Below are 18,196 nucleotides of genomic sequence, written 5' to 3'. Positions count from 1 at the left end.
AAAAAAAAAAATAGGCCCAAGAGATCTCATTTGCTCCTTCTGCCTTGTGACGACATACTGAGATGGCACCATCTAAGAACCAGTAAATGGGCCCTTACCAGACACCAAATCTGCTGGTGTTTTTATCTTGGGCTTCCTAGCTTCCAGAACCATGGAAATAAACTTGTGTTGTTTATAAGCCACCCAGTTTATGATACTTTGTTATAGCAGCTCCAGGCTAAGATAGTTGGTCACTGTAAATGTGAGTGGGTCAGGTGTGCCTGCTACCTGACAGTTATCAAAATTAGGATTCTGTCCTCCCACAGAGACTGGAACACAGAGATCCAAACCTTCCTGATGATTACATTTCAAAGGAGTGGCTTTCTGGTTCTTGAGAAAGACACTGCTGAGTTGTAGGAGATTCATACACATCTCAAAGGGACAGAGGAAGAATTCACAATTGTAAACTCTTCTTAGTTAGTGCTCTAAGAAAGGAAGGTCAGGGGCCTATAGTCAGGTATTGGCTAGAATAAACAGTAAGCTTCTTTTGATAGCCCTGAACTTCTCCAGACTGGAGCTCAAAAGAAGGCTGAGTATTCCAGGGCTGAGTGGAGGTGGGCTAGGCTACTAGAAGCCATCCTAGAGTTAGTTGGTCAAGGCTCTTAGAGCAAGAATTTGGATGGAGTTGTTGTTTGCCAAGAATTATTTACAGTTCTCATTAGTTTGCCTTGGATGTTTTTTGTTTTCATTTTAGAACCTTATTCTTTTTAATTGCTGCAAAGTATACAATGGTATGAATACATCATAGTTAATTTAGGTTGTTTTTAGTGTTCTTTTGACTATTAAAACCTCTACAGTGAACGTCCTTGTGCATGTGGTCTTGTGAACATATGCAAGTATTTCTCAGGAATTGTCAGATTATAATGTGTTTGCATTACACTTCAATATGGTCTGCCAAGTTGCCTTCCAAAATGATTGCCATCATTAGTGTATGAGAGAATTTATTTTCCCAACTTCTTCAACCCATGTTACTAAACTTTTTTAACTTTTGCCAATTGAATGAGGAAAACCTACTGTTATCTTTTAATTTGTGTCTCCCTGTTTACTTGTGAAGTTGAGTTCTTTGTATGTTCGACATTTATGTTTTATTCATTAAGGTATCTGTATTCTACATCCATTTTTCTATTGTATTTCATAAGCATAAAATTTATTTAATATACATTTTATATGATACAAGAGCCTTCATAAGTAAATGAAGACCCCAAAATGGGTAAACTTGTATATTTTTTATTTTACAGTTTATTTTATTATTTATTGATACATAATGGTTGTACATATTTTGGGGGTGCATGTGATATTTTGATATATGCATACAATGTGTAATGATCAAATCAGTGTGTATTAACCAAAAATGTGACTCAATCAGTAGAGGTTTATTAAGCCGAAGTTTAAGGATGCACCTGGGAAAAACACAAGTCACAGGAGCGTCTGTTAACCTGTGCTTTCCAAAAGAGGGTTTCTGGAACTCAGTATTGAAGAATAAAGAGCAAGCAGAAGGGACAAAGGAAGGTAAGAGAGGCAGTGAGACAAATGGTTACATTTTTGTGAGGCTCTAATTAGTGCTCAGTAAATCTGTGTTTTACATAAGGTAAGGTAAACATTTGAAAAGACGGAGTAGAGGAAAGAGTCAGTTATGCATCCATTTCGGGGTAGCCAAAGGAGTGATTTTTTTTTTTTTTTATAATTTCATTTTGTTCCCTTGGGTTATTACTATTATTATTTTTCTTAAACTTTTATTTCAAGTTCAGGGGTACACATGCAGGGTATGCAGGTTTGTTAACATAGGTAAACGTGTGCTCTGGTGGTTTGCTGCACAGATCATCCCATCACGTAGGTATTAAGCCAACATCCATTAGTTATTCTTCCTGATGCTCTCCCGACCATCCCTATAGGCCCCAGTGTGTGTTGTTCCCCACAGCGTGTCCATGCGTTCTCATCATTCAGCTCCCACTTATAAGTGAGAACATGCGATATTTGGTCTTCTGTTCCTGAATTAGTTTGCTGAGGATAATGGCTTCGAACTCCATCCTTGTCCCTGCAAAAGACATGATCGAAGGAGTGATTTTTTGTCTTGTCTCTGTTCTGTACCTAAGAAGGTAAGCTTGTAATTGACATTGTCAGTGTGAGATTTAACAGAACTCAGTTTTAAGAGTTAAACTTAGGTTGCACACCCAAGGTTACAATTGGCATGTGCTGGTTTTATAGGTGGGTGGGTATGTACCCTGAAAGATTTAGTGACTAGGAAGGGATTTTCTTGTGAGAAATTTGTGAGGGAGGTATATGTCCTTTTCCCGTTGCGGGACCCTAACTTAACATGTAATGCTATGACACAGGGTTGTGAAATTATAGCTCTGGGGGGAAGAGGAGGAAGGAAACGCATTGCGTGACTAATTTTCTAGGTTTAACTTTCTCTTTGGTATAATGAGTTTGGGGTCTTAAGATTTTAATTTTCTTTTACAAGAGTAGTTAGGACATCTATCACCTCAAACATTTTTTATGTTAGGAACATCCCAATTCTAATATTTTGAACTATACAATAAATTGTTGTTAACTGTAGTCACCATATTATATTATTGAACACTAGATCTTATTCTTTCTATTTAACTGTACTTTTTTTTTTTTTTGATACAGAGTCTTGCTCTGTTGCCCAGGCTGGAGTGTGGTGGTGCGATCTCAGCTCACTGCAGGCTCTGCCTCCCGGGTTCACACCATTCTCCTGCCTCGGCCTCCTGAGTAGTTGGGACTACAGGCGCCTGCCACTACGCCTGGCTAATTTTTTGTATTTTTAGTAGTAGAGACGGGGTTTCACCATCATCTGCCCACCTTGACCTCCCAAAGTGCTGGGATTACAGGCATGAGCCACTGTGCCAGGCTTAACTGTACTTTTGTACCCATTAACCAACCTCTCTTAATCCCTACCTCTCCTTCCCAGCCTCTGGCCACCACTAATCAAGTCTCTACTTCCATGAGATTCACCCTTTTAGCTCCCACATGTGAAAGAGAACATATGGTATTTGTCTTTCTGTGCTTGGCTTATTTCACTTAACATAATGTCCTCCAGTTCCATCCATGTTGCTGTAAATGACAGGATTTCAGTTTTTATAACTAAATAATATTCCATTGTGTATATGCATTGATGGACACTTAGGCTGATTTTTTTTGCCTTTGTTTATTGACTGTTTTGTAAGCATTTTGTTTCACAAAAATCTCCAACTGAAGTTAATAATATGTGATATTGTGGAATATATATTTGGCCTTTGACCCCATTTCCCTGGTATACAACTCCTAAAATCCTTAGGACCTCCAAAGTAATGTCTGTTTGTGTGCTAGTGATTGATTGATGGCTGACAGCCCCTAGGTAGTTTCAGGATGTGAGCTGGTTACCTGAAAGACCAAGGCACCATTAGAGGGGTGGAATGTTCAGCCTCATCCCTATCTCTGGGGAGAGGAGAGATACTGAGGGTTAAATTGATCACTAGTGGCCAATGATTTAACCACTCATGCCTATGTAATGAAGCTTTCGTAAAAAGCCCAAAAGCCCTGTGTTTGTAGAGCTTCGAGATAGCTGAACAAGTGGAGGTTTCTGGGGGTTGTGCCTGGGATGGGCATGGAAACTTTGTGTCCCTTCCACCATAACTCGCCCTGTGCATCTCTTATATCTGGCTGTTCATTTGTATCCTTTGTAATATCCTTTATAATAAACTGGTAAGCATGTTTCTGGAGTTCTGTGACCACTCTAGCAAACGAATAGAACCCAGAGGGGATTGTGGGAACCCCAACTTGAAGCTTTTCGGTGAGGTGTTCTGGATGCCCAGACTTGTGACTGGTGGGGCCGTGGGGTTTGTGGTACTGAGCTCTTAATCTTTGAGATCTAACACTATCTCCTGGTAGATAGTGTTGGAGTTGAATTAGAGGGTACCTGGCTACTCTCCACTGCAGAACTTATTTCTTGCTTGGTATGTGGGGAGAAACTCCCACACATTTGGTCACACAAGTCTTCCATGTTGATTGTTGTGGTGTGAGAGCAGAGGAAAAACAGTTTGAGTTTTTTACTCTTAGACAGCACAATGATTCTTCATAAAACTCTATGACTACATCAACGAGCATTGGCAAAGAACAAAAAAATTATTCAATTTCTTTCACCAGTTTCATAAACTGGCAGTGATTCATAGCATTTACACACATATTTGTAATGTTTTAAACAACTATATCCATGTCACCTGTTCATAGTCTGCTTTAGAAAGCCCTGCACAGTATTTTCTACTCAATTCTGCATCAGTAGTATAGCTTCTTTTTAAATTAAAAACTTGTCCATTCTATTTTCAAACTGGAAGATAATTTTATTGTAATATAATCAAAACAGTAATAAATATTTCAGATTAATCATCAATTACAGTTTACATAGGTTATCACTAATTTGTGCTGTCTGCATTGAGGACTAAGCTCTGATTTTTTTTTTTTTTAACCTTGCCCAAATTCCTGTCTAAGGGGTCTGAGGAATCATGCTCTATAAACCATACATTCTCATCAGATGGGTTTTATTTAACCCTGTATATCATGACTTACTTTCCAGTCTGACTCTGGCATAACATGGAAGAAAATAAAAATATTTTACCCCAAAACATGTTTCTCTGCCGTATCTTGAAATGGTCCTGCAAAGCCATACCTTGTGGGAAAAATCCACATTCTATAGATAATCTACTTTCCCCTTGTTTTCCTTCCTTCCTTTCTAGATCCAGGAGATAATCAACTAAGAGCCAGGCACCCTTTTAGGTCTAATAATAAACAGTATAAAACCTGCTCTCTCTGAAGTCTGCTATCTGAGAGCGTCCTCTGCACAATAAAACTTGGTGCCTACAATCCTTTATCTTAACCTGAACATACATTTCCTTTCTGTTGATCCCAGGTCTTCAGATAAACTCAACCAATTGTAAACCAGAAAACGTTTATAGCCTGGAACCCCACCCCACCCCCACCCCGCCTTGAGTTGTCCCGCTTTTCTGAACCAAACCAATGTATTTCTTAAATGTATTTGGTTGATGTCTCATGCCTCCCTAAAATATGTAAAACTAAGCTGTATCCCGACCACCTTGGCACATTTTCTCAGGGCCACCTGAGGGCTGTGTCTTGGGCCATGGTCACTCATATTTGGCTCAGAATAAATCTCTAAACATATTTTATACAGAGTTTGACTCTTTTTGTTAACAGCATGATATATTCAAATACACTATGATCTGCTTCTTTCATTTTAATGCTGCCTGGAGTAGACCATGATATGAATGTATTGTATGCTTTTAACTCCAACTGATGTGCTTTTAGATTGCTTCCACTCTATGCAACTACATAGAATGCTTCATTGCTGTCGTGTGCATTTTGAGTATTTTTCTAAGGTAGATTCTGAGACATAAAATTACCACAATTTTAGAAGATTTCCTACTCATGTAAAATATTAGTAGATACTCCCAGATCACCATCCAAAATGTCATTTTACACTCCCTTCAACGGTACAGAAGAGTACTCTTTCCCTTCTATCCTTATCCACTCTTGGAGTTTCCTTTTTTTATTTTTTTGAGGCAGGGTCTCTCGCTCTGTCACCCAGGCTAGAGTGCAGTGGCATGATCATGGCTTACTGCAGCCTTAATCTCTTGGGCTCAAGTGATCCTTCCACCTCAGGTTCCCAAATAGCTGGAACTACAGGCACATGCCACCACACCCGGATGATTTTTGTATTTTTTGTAGTCACAGAGTTTCTCCATGTTGCCCAGTCTGGTCTTGAACTCCTGTGCTCAAGCGATCCTTGGCCTCTCAAAACTGTGGGATTACCCATGTGCCACCAAGCCCGGCCTCACTCTTGGCATTTTAAGTCTTAAAAAATGTTGCCAATCTATGAATGAAAATCATTTTTAGTATACGTTTCCCTGATAACTAGTGAGATTGAACATTTTCTCATATTTTAGTAGTATTTTATTCTTAACATAATACCTGTATTTCTTCTGAAAATAACACAAATAATTATCTAGAGTATATACCCTGTGTTCTGTAATACCTGTATTTCTTCTGAAAAAAACAATAATTATCTAAATAAAGTATATACCCTGTGTTCTTTCTCTGGTTCTCTTTTAATATTCTAAAAGCTCAGAAAAGGCTAGAATGATTTTGAGTACCTGTGGTCCAGTCATTGTTGGGGCAGGTCGATTTTCTTTTTGCATCTCTATGGACAAGAATCATTTGCATTACTGATTTCTACAATTTACAGAGCTGTAAAACTGCTCAAAGACAATGAAAGGCTAGAACTATTATGGAATCAAATTACTCAGTAGGGTATACCAGACAACACCTAGCATTCCATAGAACATCCAGCAATCTTTCATTGTTTTCTGAAAGATAATACATTTAAAGCTTTTAACACGTTGGCTCGCAATGAGAGCTCAGGACATTTAATTTGCTTCTCCGTTGTTAAAATAATGAAAAACAAGATAATTGAGAATTTATAGCATTTCTGTGGAAATACAGTTCCCTGGGTAGGTGCTGTATCTGGATTCACTTTTGATTTCATTGGGTCTTGCACAGTGCCTGGGAGCATTTATATATGTGGTCAATAATTTTAAAAAATTTATTTTTCCCACCTCTTAATACTTCGCAGTTGTTCAGTAATAGTTTGATTGGATAGAACTATGTTCAAGTATGTTCTAATTTATTCCCCTATCTGGAAAAACATGTATATTGTGAGAAAATAGGTTTGTCTTGCTTACATTATTATGTATCACATATTTTCATACTGGGGTTAACAAATATATTCTAAGTACTGAAACTGGTGGCCTTGAAAATGGCTATACTAGCTGTTTCCTTTCATAGTCCAAATTGTGTGAATATAGCTAAATAAAAAATCTGGCTCTATTATAATAGCAAATGCGATTTCGTGTGTGGAGACTGTTTCTCACCATGAATAGTGATTTTTTACACATGATAAGGCAGGCTAGCATATTCACATACATTACGGCTAGAATAATCCATTGCTCTAAAACATGATTTTACCTGATTTTAGATTGAATGTTATATAAAATTTTTTCTTAACTGAAAAAAATATGCAGAGGCTAATGTAGACTGTAAAATGAAGGAGAAGCTTAGCTTTACCGTGGAGTCTGGGTCTGGGTGTAACCTAACTAGCTAGGGGATATGCAATTCCTGATTGACAGCAGGTCCAGCATTATGCAGATTTTGTAAGGGAGAACACTCAGCTCAGAAACAGTGATGAGAGGCTCTGTTAGGAATTACTGCATTCACCACTCATATCTTTTAGTTTTCTGTCTACTGGATTTGCAAACAAATAGCACAAAACAGTTCCTCTTTTGTTTTTATTAAAGTGATAACTGCAATGCAGTTCAGTCTGTCAGCTAGGCATACGTGTGAAATTTGATATTCTCACTAAATTAGCTAATTTTTAGCTGTGTTCCATGCTTATCTCTAGACCTTTGTGTATTAAATCCTGTCTCGAGCTGTTCCCTTTATACACAAGTGTGTTTTGCTTGTGCCTTCCTGTCTTCTTCAGTGAGAAGCTTTATGTAGGTCAGGCTTGGCTTAAGCAGATTTCCTGAACCTGCGTCAGCTTAAGCTGGAGGAATTTTAATAAACCCTCCCCTGTAGGCGTGGGCCTAAATGAGGCTAGCCTAGTTAAGCCTGATCTTTTTCTGTTTGTGAAAAGAGCTGAGCAGAGCTGAAGGCTGCATGGTGGTTTCAGAAACTGCCTACTTAATTTGAAAAGAACAATGGTAGGAAAGGCTAGATCTTCCAATTTTACCTTATCCGAAAAGCTTGATTTGCTAAAGCTTGTGAAGCCATATGTGAAAATTCTCGAAGAACACACTAATAAACATTCAGTAATAGTGGAAAAGAATAGATGTTGGGATATCATAGCAGTTAACTATAATGCAATTGGAGTAGACCGCCCTCCTCGAACAGCACAGGGCCTACGCACCCTTTACAAAAGGCTCAAAGAATATGCCAAACAGGAGCTATTGCAGCAAAAAGATACCCAATCAGATTTTAAAAGCAATATTTCTGAGCCAACCAAGAAAGTTATGGAGATGATTCCCCAGATTTCCAGTTTTTGCCTGGTAAGAGACAGGAACCACATACAAAGGTAAGCTTTATTTTGTTTTGTTATGGAAAATTATGGCGCCTCCTATCTATTGGGCTTTGGCTTAGTCGTGATAGAGATATGCATAGTAAGCATCCCCACAACGGGAGCAATGAATAGTGTCTTTGTTTTGCATTTTTTAAAAGAGAAAAGTGAGGCTATGAGGAATTTTCTGTTGCATTTAAGCTACTTTTACTGTCTTCCCCTCCCCTTCCCTCCTGTAGTTTCTAAAAGTAAAGGTTAGGGAGGAATAAGTGGGATGAAATTTGTGACATCACTTCATAAACTTTTGAAGCTTTAAAATTAAATTATTTAGTTTGCTTCTGAGAGATACTTTTTTTCTATTTTAATATTACATTTCACTGGAATTTTCAATTTTATATAAAATTTATATAGAGTTAGCAGTTTCTAGAGAAATGGAACCTTTGCTTTTTTATGAATTGTCATTGTCTACACTTACTGAATATGTGTTAACTAACAAATATAACTAAAATCAATAAGTAAACTTGTTAATGGCATGATTGTGTATATGAAGACAGTTTAAATTATTTTTCTAACACATTTAAAGATGAATGCAACTGAAGGGAGTTAATGCCTAATTACGGATTCAGTTTACTTAATAAAATTAAAAGTTTTTTTTGTTTTTATTCCTTAATGGTCTAGTTTCACTTTGATCTTGGATCATATAGGAAAGAGTAAGCTTTCTCTTACTGCTTTGCAAGGATATCAAATTATGAATTTTAAAATACCCCTAAGAGCAACTGGGTTATTTTAGAGTTAGAAGCAATTTTTTGGTTAAACTTGTGTTCTATGTAACTATTTGCCTTGGAATTTTCAAAAGTATTATCTTGCCACTAATTCAGATTGTAACCTCTGGCAAAATATAAAAATGGCAGCTACATTCTTATTCTGAACCATTTAGAGTAATTTAAACAAATTGTAAACTCCTTGTTAGTTTGAGGAGCCTTTCACACAAAGCTTTACACAATGTGCTTTTCTATTGGTGGAAGAGGCATTATATAAGCAAATTATTGATTACTGTGAAATCCCTTTGAAATTAGGAGAGAAACAGAAAAAAACCACTTTGTAGCCAAATGCATATGTTATTTTGGTGATTTACTAGGAAAGTATTTTTGAGCCTAGCTTCTTACCAGATGCTGCTTATTTCTACTTGATAGCACAGTAAAAAAATACCACCAGTGGGAATCCAGGACATGAATGCACAGTGGATTAATTCTTGGGGCCACTGGTTAAAATGTTCACTGTGATGACAAATGATGAAATCCCAATAGCTGGATATCCAGAAAACTACACAGTAAAATTGTTTTATACTGTGCTACTTATGCAGAATTTTCTCCCCTTGAACCATGGAGAAAATGTTTTTTGCATTGCAGGTATAAAACTGTACCCTTTGGTTAGTAGGTATAGGTTTTTATAATTTGAAAACTACATGTAGAAACTGTAATTTTAGTTAGTTGCATATTTTCAAAATACAGTGAGTATAGAAGAGAAACAATATATAAATATACAAGTATCTGGTTACATTTTGACCATTTGTGTGTGTATGTTTACAATATTCACACACAAAAAAATGTTTTGGGATGTCAACATTTCTCTGATAAAAATGAGTTGATTTGTGCGTTTCTATACCTATGACTTAAATAATACCAATTTGTTAGATTTTAAAGGGAAGAATATGAGAAACATCCCTCTTAAATTCTTGTGTTACTGTGTCTACATTGACATTTTATCTGTGTTAGCTTTCTTTAATCTATATATTTAATGTACTTATATTTATTTGATTGACATCATCCTTGAATCTTAATAATCTCAGAAGTTTACAATTATTCTATAATCTTAACTATACTTCTACATAAATATGCCTGTTAATCTTACCAAACTCTTCCTTTTTTAATAAGGAAAATACAAGTGTTTGCTTTGTTTAAAATACTTAAAAATATATACCTGTTTTGTAAGGCTATTTATTTCGGTAACTCACATTGACTTATGTCTTTATTTTACTTCTTCCTAATATCAGTTTTATTTTGTGTTTTGTAAATTGATCTTCAGAGTTCTGATTCTCAAGTCCTTCTCTGTCATTTTTGTGACCTGCTCTAAAGCTTTTTTTCTTCCTTTTTACATTGTTATGCCTTAGTTGTAATGTTTTAGCTAAAATGGAATGGAATGTTCCAGATATAAGGCGTATTTTTAATTTACTTGGGAGTATAATGTCTATGTTTATACTCTTATTTTACATACTAATTTGAAATAGTAATTATGTGATTTTAAAAACTTAATTTTCATATGCAATTTTAACCTTTTCCCATTCCAGGTTTTAGCAGAGCTATTAATAGAAGCAGAGCTTGCTACTTTGAATTACATTTATAATTAATTGTTTTGTTTTTGGAAATCATCAAATGATACAGAGACAAGAACAAAAATGAATTTATATAATCTACAAATAGTTTTTTTATTACATACTATGTATATGTTTCATTTTGTCTCTTAGATAAATATCTGATATTTCTGGCAATTTAATGCCATTAATAAGTAATGTATGAGTAGTTTTAATCTATGCATTCTACTTGAACTTGTTCCAGCATTTTAATCATCCATGTAGAATGTATTCTTTTAATTATGTTTCTTATATGTAAAATCTTCTCTAAATAATATTAAATAAAATATTTCCATTAACGTTCAATAATCTAATTTCCCTTTATAACTTTTATTTTAAATTAGGCAGAAGCATAAATTTAAAAAAAACCTCAAGGAGCAGATATTCTTAATTCACAGCTTCACGTTATACATAAAATTATGTTTATAAAACATAATTTTAAGGTTTATTGCATTTATAATATCATAACTTGTTATATTAAAGTTTAAATTATGCTAAAGCTGTAGTTGTCTCCATTAGGAATGCATAGTTGGTGGAAATTATGTGTAAATTTAATAAATCTTTAATATATCTGTATAGGCCATTAAAAATGTTTCATTAAAAAAATCATTTAGTTTGTTCTTTTTAGTCATTCAGCACATAATGAGCACCTCCTAGGTTCTAAGTACAGTACTTACTAGGTACTGAGTATGCAGTTGTGGATTAAAACCGTTGCTCTTGTGAACTTTACCTGACCAGTGATTGAAAGACTTAAAGAGCAATTGAGTCATGCGGTTCAGGATAGGTAAAAGGGAAGTTTTTCCTATCAGATAAAAGCATCTGAAATAAGAAAGGATAACCTCCAGTAGTTGAGCATATCCCAAAGCCATATACAATCTTTATGTTTTATTTTTTGGGCAAACGCAGAAATAGTACCTCCCATAGGTGGCCTTTCACTGTCCTCTTAGAAGTTATGGGCCTTGGTGGTTTTAAGATCAGTCCAGGAGAGCAGAAGCAGGAAGTCTAGGGCTAAGGTATGGGGATAATAAGACTGAGAATGCATTAAATGGCTCTTTACACCATTTAAAAACCTTAGGGTTGTGGGAAAGATTGAGGTCTGTTTGACAACATTAAAACTGACTTTTCTTTGTTGTTTTCTTCATTGGCCTTCTATAATATTTGTAATTTCCTGCCCCTTAAAAGTACAATTTTAAAGTTAAGGATGGGGGAGATCTTTAAGTATATATTATTGAAATCCCAATCTTAGTTACTTTAATGTATTTCAAGTGTTAAGATTTTTTTTGTTTTGTAACTTTATAGTTTTAAAGCTTCATAATTTAATGTATATTAAATATAAAATTATGCTATAAATATACTCTTTTTTCATTTGATTTACATATTATAATGCTTTTTTGTGTGCTATAGTGCAAACTTGGATGAGGAGGCACAGGCTGGTACCAGTTCACTACAGGTAATGTTGGATCACCATCCTGTTGCTATTACAGTGGAGGTGAAGCAAGAAGAAGACATTAAACCACCTCCTCCACTGGTTTTAAATTCTCAACAGAGTGATACTTTAGAGCAAAGAGAAGAACATGAATTAGTACATGTTATGGAAAGATCCTTGTCGCCTTCACTTTCCTCTGTTGATATGAGAATGACATCGTCTCCATCTTCTATTCCAAGGAGAGATGATTTTTTTCGGCATGAGAGTGGTGAACATTTTAGGTCACTATTAGGGTATGATCCTCAGATCCTGCAAATGTTGAAAGAGGAGCATCAGATAATTTTAGAAAATCAAAAAAATTTTGGATTGTATGTTCAGGAGAAGAGGGATGGATTGAAAAGAAGGCAGCAGCTAGAGGAAGAGCTACTAAGAGCAAAAATTGAAGTGGAGAAGCTGAAAGCAATTCGCTTACGGCATGATCTACCTGAATATAACAGTCTCTAAGTTTTTTTTTCAATCTTGCAATTTGATAATTTTGATTTTGGCCAAATTACTTTAATTTGGGAATATCCTGAAACAAAATACACGTTCTTGAAAAATGTTAATCTCTATTATGGAAAAACTTTTTTGATATAATTTTCTAATTATTTTCTTTCGAGATACTAAAATTTACTGGTTGGTTGGCATGGTTATAGTTTTTATTGTCTTTTTTTTTCCCCCTAAGTTTAATTGTTGACCTTACAAAAGATGTTTTATTCTGATCACTAAGATATACACAAATACATAAACAAACACATATTCTTTCAAAGTTCTGAGTCTTTTTTTTTTTTTTTTAACATTTTTAGTTAGAACTTTGAAAGCTATAATTAGAGATTTTTAAGTCAGTCTAATTTAGGAGCTATACTAACCTAATACCAAGAAGCTTGTCTGTATGACATTGGTTTTTATGCTTTTATCTTTTGAAGGAGTAAATCCTAGGATTTTAGAGATGGAAGATATTTGGAGAACACTTTTTTCCATCTCTGCAGTTTAGGGGTAATGAAACAGGTCCAGGGAGAACTCAATGACTTACTTAGGGTAACAAAGCTATATATGGCAGAGCAGAGANTGTATGACATTGGTTTTATGCTTTTATCTTTTGAAGGAGTAAATCCTAGGATTTTAGAGATGGAAGATATTTGGAGAACACTTTTTTCCATCTCTGCAGTTTAGGGGTAATGAAACAGGTCCAGGGAGAACTCAATGACTTACTTAGGGTAACAAAGCTATATATGGCAGAGCAGAGACCAGCACTCAGTTTTTCTTTGTGTAATTTCCTTTTCTCTATTCGATAGAAGTAAATATCCACTAAAATATTCTCTAGATTTAAATATTAGAAACATTTGTTTCATTAAAATTGCCTTTAAAGATTGTTAGGTTGTGAAATCAGGATAATTATATCAATTACCCCATTCTCTCTCTATTTTTGTTCCAGCAAAATAGATAAGGTATTCCATTGAAGCTATTATATATTTTGGCTGTGTGATTTAAAGACATGTCTTAATTCATTTTAAATGTCCTGTTCTGGAAAAAATTTCTTTCACGGTAAAAATCAGAATGAACAAAATTAAAATTTTATGTTTTTTATAAGTATTGTTATTTTAGTATTCATGGAAATAAAACCTCAATTCTTAAAGCATACATATTAAATTTATATTAAATCTCTAATATGTATGTTACTTAAGAATTTCTATTTTTGCTGGGGCTTTGTTGAGAAAAGATTTTTAAGCCAAGTTTTAGAATGGAGTGGGTGGAATTTCAGCAGTGAAGGGGACCATGGATGTTTGAAGCCAGAGTGAGAAGCTGGAAAAAAGAGGAATGGGAAAAAGTGGATTGAGTGTATAAGCACAAATGCAGTGGGGAGCCAGTAATTTTAAGTGAATGTAGAGAGAGTCAGTTTGGGCTGTGGTATCCTGGACTAGGAAGGACATCTCCCTGGACTAGGTAGGGCAGCTGCTGTTTAGCTCCAGCAGAATTTTCACATGTGGGAATAAACCAGAAATCTGCATTTTAATGCAGAATTTTCCAATTTAAAATGTTTGCAAATAACACAAAATGCTTTTAAAACATTATACAGACAACATGTGAGTGGGCCTCATTGAGCCATTGGGCTTCCAGTTTGTGGCCTTTGGAGTAGAGCAATAGTTTTCCAAGTATGGGTCCTGACCTGCCGCATCAGCATCACTTGAGAGCTTGTTAGAAATGTAAATCCAATTCCAACTGAATTAGAAACCCTGGGGGTGGGGTCAGCAATCTCTTTTAATAAACCCTCTAGAGATTCTGATGCATGCTAAAGTTTGAGAACCAGTGAAACAGAGTATTTTGGAACCTTACTTGGTGCCCAAATCATGCTAGTCTCAAAATTTTTGTTAAAGAGTAGTTGAAAGTGAACTGAGGGATATAAATTTGGGTGATGGTTGGTACCAGATTATGAATTACATTAAATACAATTTTTTTTTTTTTTGAGATAGAGTCTTGCTTTGTCGCCTAGGTTGGAGTGCAGTGGCACGATCTTGGCTCACTGCAATCTCTGTCTCCCAGGTTCAAGCGATTCTCCTCCCTCAGCTTCCCAAGTAGCTGGGACTACAGGCGCCCCACCATGCCCGGCTAATTTTTTTGTGTTTTTAGTAGAGACAGGGTTTCACCGTGTCAGCCAGGATGTTCTGGATCTCCTGATCTTGTGATCTGCCCGCCTCCCAAAGTGCTGGGATTACAGGCGTGAGCCACCATGCCCAGCCTAAATACTATTTTTAATGAGTCAGACTTAATGTACAATGGGAAGCCATTGAATGCTTTGCATTAGGGGAGTAATTTGATTATAGTTGTGATTTAGGAGGAGTGGCATTTAGGGACAGGCATTGTATAAGAACTTAAATCAGAAATTTAAGTTATGGCTATAGAAATAGAAAAAAATGAAGTCTTTAAGGTACTATTTTAGTATGTTGACTGCTTAATTTCATTGGTTGGATTAAAAAGAGTGTTTTATAGCTGGTAGAGTTAACTGTTTTAATTATAAAGATGCCCTGAATATATAATATGTTATATCCTTTTGACAATGTTACCTTTTCTCTTTAATCTGTGCTATGACTTTTCTTTGAGTCTAATCAATCTTGTAATTCTTAATTTGAGGTAATGTTTCCCAGTATAATTCTACTAAATACATCTTGGCAGTAGTAAGCTTTATTTTTTTAAATTATTGAAAGCACATATATGAGATGTAATTCACTTTACAGTTTCAGCATGCTACTAAGAATTGATAGTGAATGTTCAATTTGAATGTTGGCTTTTACAGCAAATCAGAGTTTTCCCAAGTGTGTTCTGTGGAATTAATTCTGTGGAATTAATTCTGTGAGATGTTTCTAGAAAAGAGATCTGTGTTTAAAAAAGATTTTTTTTTTTTTGGTGGTTAGGTTCTAAAATAATTGTGGAAGGAAAAAATTATATGTATACAAGCTAGCCCTTGAAAATTCCTTTGCTGCCCATAAAATAGCATAAACATAGTCTGCTACAGTCATATTTTTCTCCAGCATTGTTTAAGGTTGCTTTTTCTTTAGTGTGTTAGGTGACACAATTCATTAGCATTTGGGGCTGTATACAATAAGAAACTTATTTTAATGTATTTTATTTTATTTTTATTTTATTTTTATTTGAGACGGAGTCTCGCTCTGCCGCCCAGGCTGGAGTGCAGTGGCCGGATCTCAGCTCACTGCAAGCTCCGCCTCCTGGGTTTACGCCATTCTCCTGCCTCAGCCTCGCGAGTAGCTGGGACTACAGGCGCCCGCCACCTTGCCCGGCTAGTTTTTTGTATTTTTTAGTAGAGACGGGGTTTCACCATGTTAGCCAGGATGGTCTCGATCTGACCTCGTGATCCTCCCGTCTCGGTCTCCCAAAGTGCTGGGATTACAGGCTTGAGCCACCGCGCCCGGCCTTAACGTATTTTTAAACACCAGAATCACACTCTGAGTTTACTGCAGCAACTTTTCCAAGTCAATCTTGTTTTTCTCCAAGTCAATCTTGTTTACTTTTAATTTGCAAAAGTTTAAATGCATATAATTCTGCTCATTGTCTACCTCCTCTTGTACAACCGTGATTAACATAGTATAGTTTATGAGAATTCCTGTATAAAGAAAATTATTTATTTGACCATAGAATCCTTTTTGGAGGCTGTTTATTATCTTACAGAGTATCTTAGGGTAATTTGGAACCAAACCTTTTTTTTTCTTCTTTTTTATATTGAGACTTTTTTGAGTTTGGGGACTGCTTACCAACTAACATTAGCAGTTTTTGTTGAGGACAAGTTTCATTAAGGGGAATATATAGGGGCAAGTTTGCTAGTACAATGGAATATACACTTGGCTCTCTATCTGCAGGTTTCACATCTGCACATTGAACCACTATGGATTGGAAATATTGAGGCAAAAAAAAAAAATAACAATACAATAAAAGTAATACGAAATTTAAAAATGCAGTATAACTGAGGTAGGAGTTGGGCTAAGCCCCAGTTTTGGGGCTCACTTGTCCTATATCCTAACAACTATTTACATAGTAGTTACATTTGTATTAGGCATTGTAAGTAATCTAGAGATGATTTAAAGTATATGGAAGGATGTGTGTAAATTGTATGTGAATACAAACATTTTATATGAGGGACTTGAGTATCTGTGGATCTTGATGGGGTAGGGGGTGTCCTGAAACCAATCCCCCTTGGATACTGAGGGATGACTATACACTTAAGCCACCAAACATCCTGCATACCATAGACAATTGTTTGGGGGCCATGAGTTTTCATTACAAAATGTAATGCTGGGAGAACATAGAGAAGAGTGATTTTGTTTTTTAAATGTAGACTTGATTCTGTAGAAATATACTACATTTGAGAAATATACTAAGTAAATAGATTATTTCATCCAATACATTAGTAATTTAGATAGCGGATAGCCACTTTCCTATCTTTCTCTTATCCATATGAATGTAAATGGATATGTTGTTACAACTTAAGATTTTCTAAACTAGCTTTGATTTATAATGACATCCTGAGAAAAGTCAATGAAACTCATTTCCAATGAATACCAGATTTCTTAAAATGGTCAAGTATTTTCTTTTTTGTATAATGAGATATCAACTTGGTGTTATTTCATTTTTTTTTAAGGAGTCACTCTACCCTGTTCTATGTTTACTTATGTGAAAATGTTTAAAATACGAGTTTTTTTTTTAATGTGCCTTCTTTTAGAGTAATGTCAACTTTTAAATACACATGTTTAAATAACTTAGAGTGTAATAAATTGTGTTTAATATATACTGTAGATAATGATGGTTAAATGCTTTGTTAACACATGTTCTTTTAAATACAAGATAATGCTTTGTACTGATTTGTGTACTTTTTTTGTGTGCCGTTAAGACAAATAATTCAGTACTGTAGAGGTAAAATTTTTTGATGAGATATAATTGAAACACATTATTTAGATGATTATGTTGTAATAGATGGCCAATGTACTATATCTAAATATCACATTTCATTTCTTTTTTCAAATGTTAAGAGCCACAACTTCTCAAAATCACATATTTGACAGTGAATTTGATTGTTAATACTTAAAAAAATTAGATGAAATATGGTTGCCTACTTAAACAAGAGTAAGTTCTTAGAATATGCTACCTAATTAAACATTAACAGTCAAGCAAAATCTTTGTATACGATTTTGAGAAATTGTTCAATATATTTTTATATATCTTTTATATTGATTAAAGCTAGTAGTTATAATTTGAACATATTATTTATTTTTAGTTTTCATTTGCTTTGTAATAGTGGAAAGCAAAATAAATGAGTAAATAAAATAAAATAAAATATCACTCATATCAGTCCAGACAACTTAAAGGATATATCATTATAATTCCACTTTGCTAGCAGGTCTTTTTTGTTTTAAAATTTATGTGTGTCAAGCCTGTAATCCCAGCACTTTGGGAGGCCGAGACGGGCGGATCACGAGGTCAGGAGATCGAGACCATCGTGGCTAACACGGTGAAACCCCGTCTCTACTAAAAAATACAAAAAACTAGCCGGGCGGGGTGGTGGGTGCCTGCTACTTGGGAGGCTGAGGCAGGAGAATGGCGTAAACCTGGGAGGCGGAGCTTGCAGTGAGCTGAGATCCGGCCACTGCACTCC

The 18,196-nt window shown here is 35.3% G+C and overlaps 2 protein-coding genes across 2 annotated transcripts in view; both read left to right on the top strand.

The window, feature by feature from the left end:
- The window catches only part of RAD54B (RAD54 homolog B), a 102,904-nt gene that overhangs the window by 30,016 nt on the left and 54,692 nt on the right, over positions 1–18,196 (top strand). The gene's annotated exons all lie outside the window — the stretch shown is intronic.
- On the top strand, positions 7,732–12,683 carry FSBP (fibrinogen silencer binding protein). The gene is made up of 2 exons (XM_017861921.1): positions 7,732–8,179; positions 11,976–12,683. The coding sequence occupies exons 1-2, from the start codon at positions 7,806–7,808 to the stop codon at positions 12,499–12,501; spliced, it is 900 nt and encodes a 299-aa protein (XP_017717410.1). The 5' UTR covers positions 7,732–7,805; the 3' UTR covers positions 12,502–12,683.

This window comes from Rhinopithecus bieti, unplaced genomic scaffold, assembly GCF_001698545.2.
Source record: "Rhinopithecus bieti isolate Rb0 unplaced genomic scaffold, ASM169854v2 scaffold_62832, whole genome shotgun sequence".
Lineage (NCBI taxonomy): Eukaryota > Metazoa > Chordata > Mammalia > Primates > Cercopithecidae > Rhinopithecus > Rhinopithecus bieti.
This window is presented reverse-complemented; position numbering and strand designations above follow the sequence as displayed.

What these genes read in the sequence shown, in the direction of transcription:
- FSBP (XM_017861921.1), top strand. Translation starts at nt 7,806, where the DNA reads ATGGTAGGAAAGGCTAGATCTTCCAATTTTACCTTATCCGAAAAGCTT. An exon ending in GACAGGAACCACATACAAAG is followed by an intron (nt 8,180 to 11,975) that starts GTAAGCTTTATT and finishes TGTGTGCTATAG; the next exon opens with TGCAAACTTGGATGAGGAGG.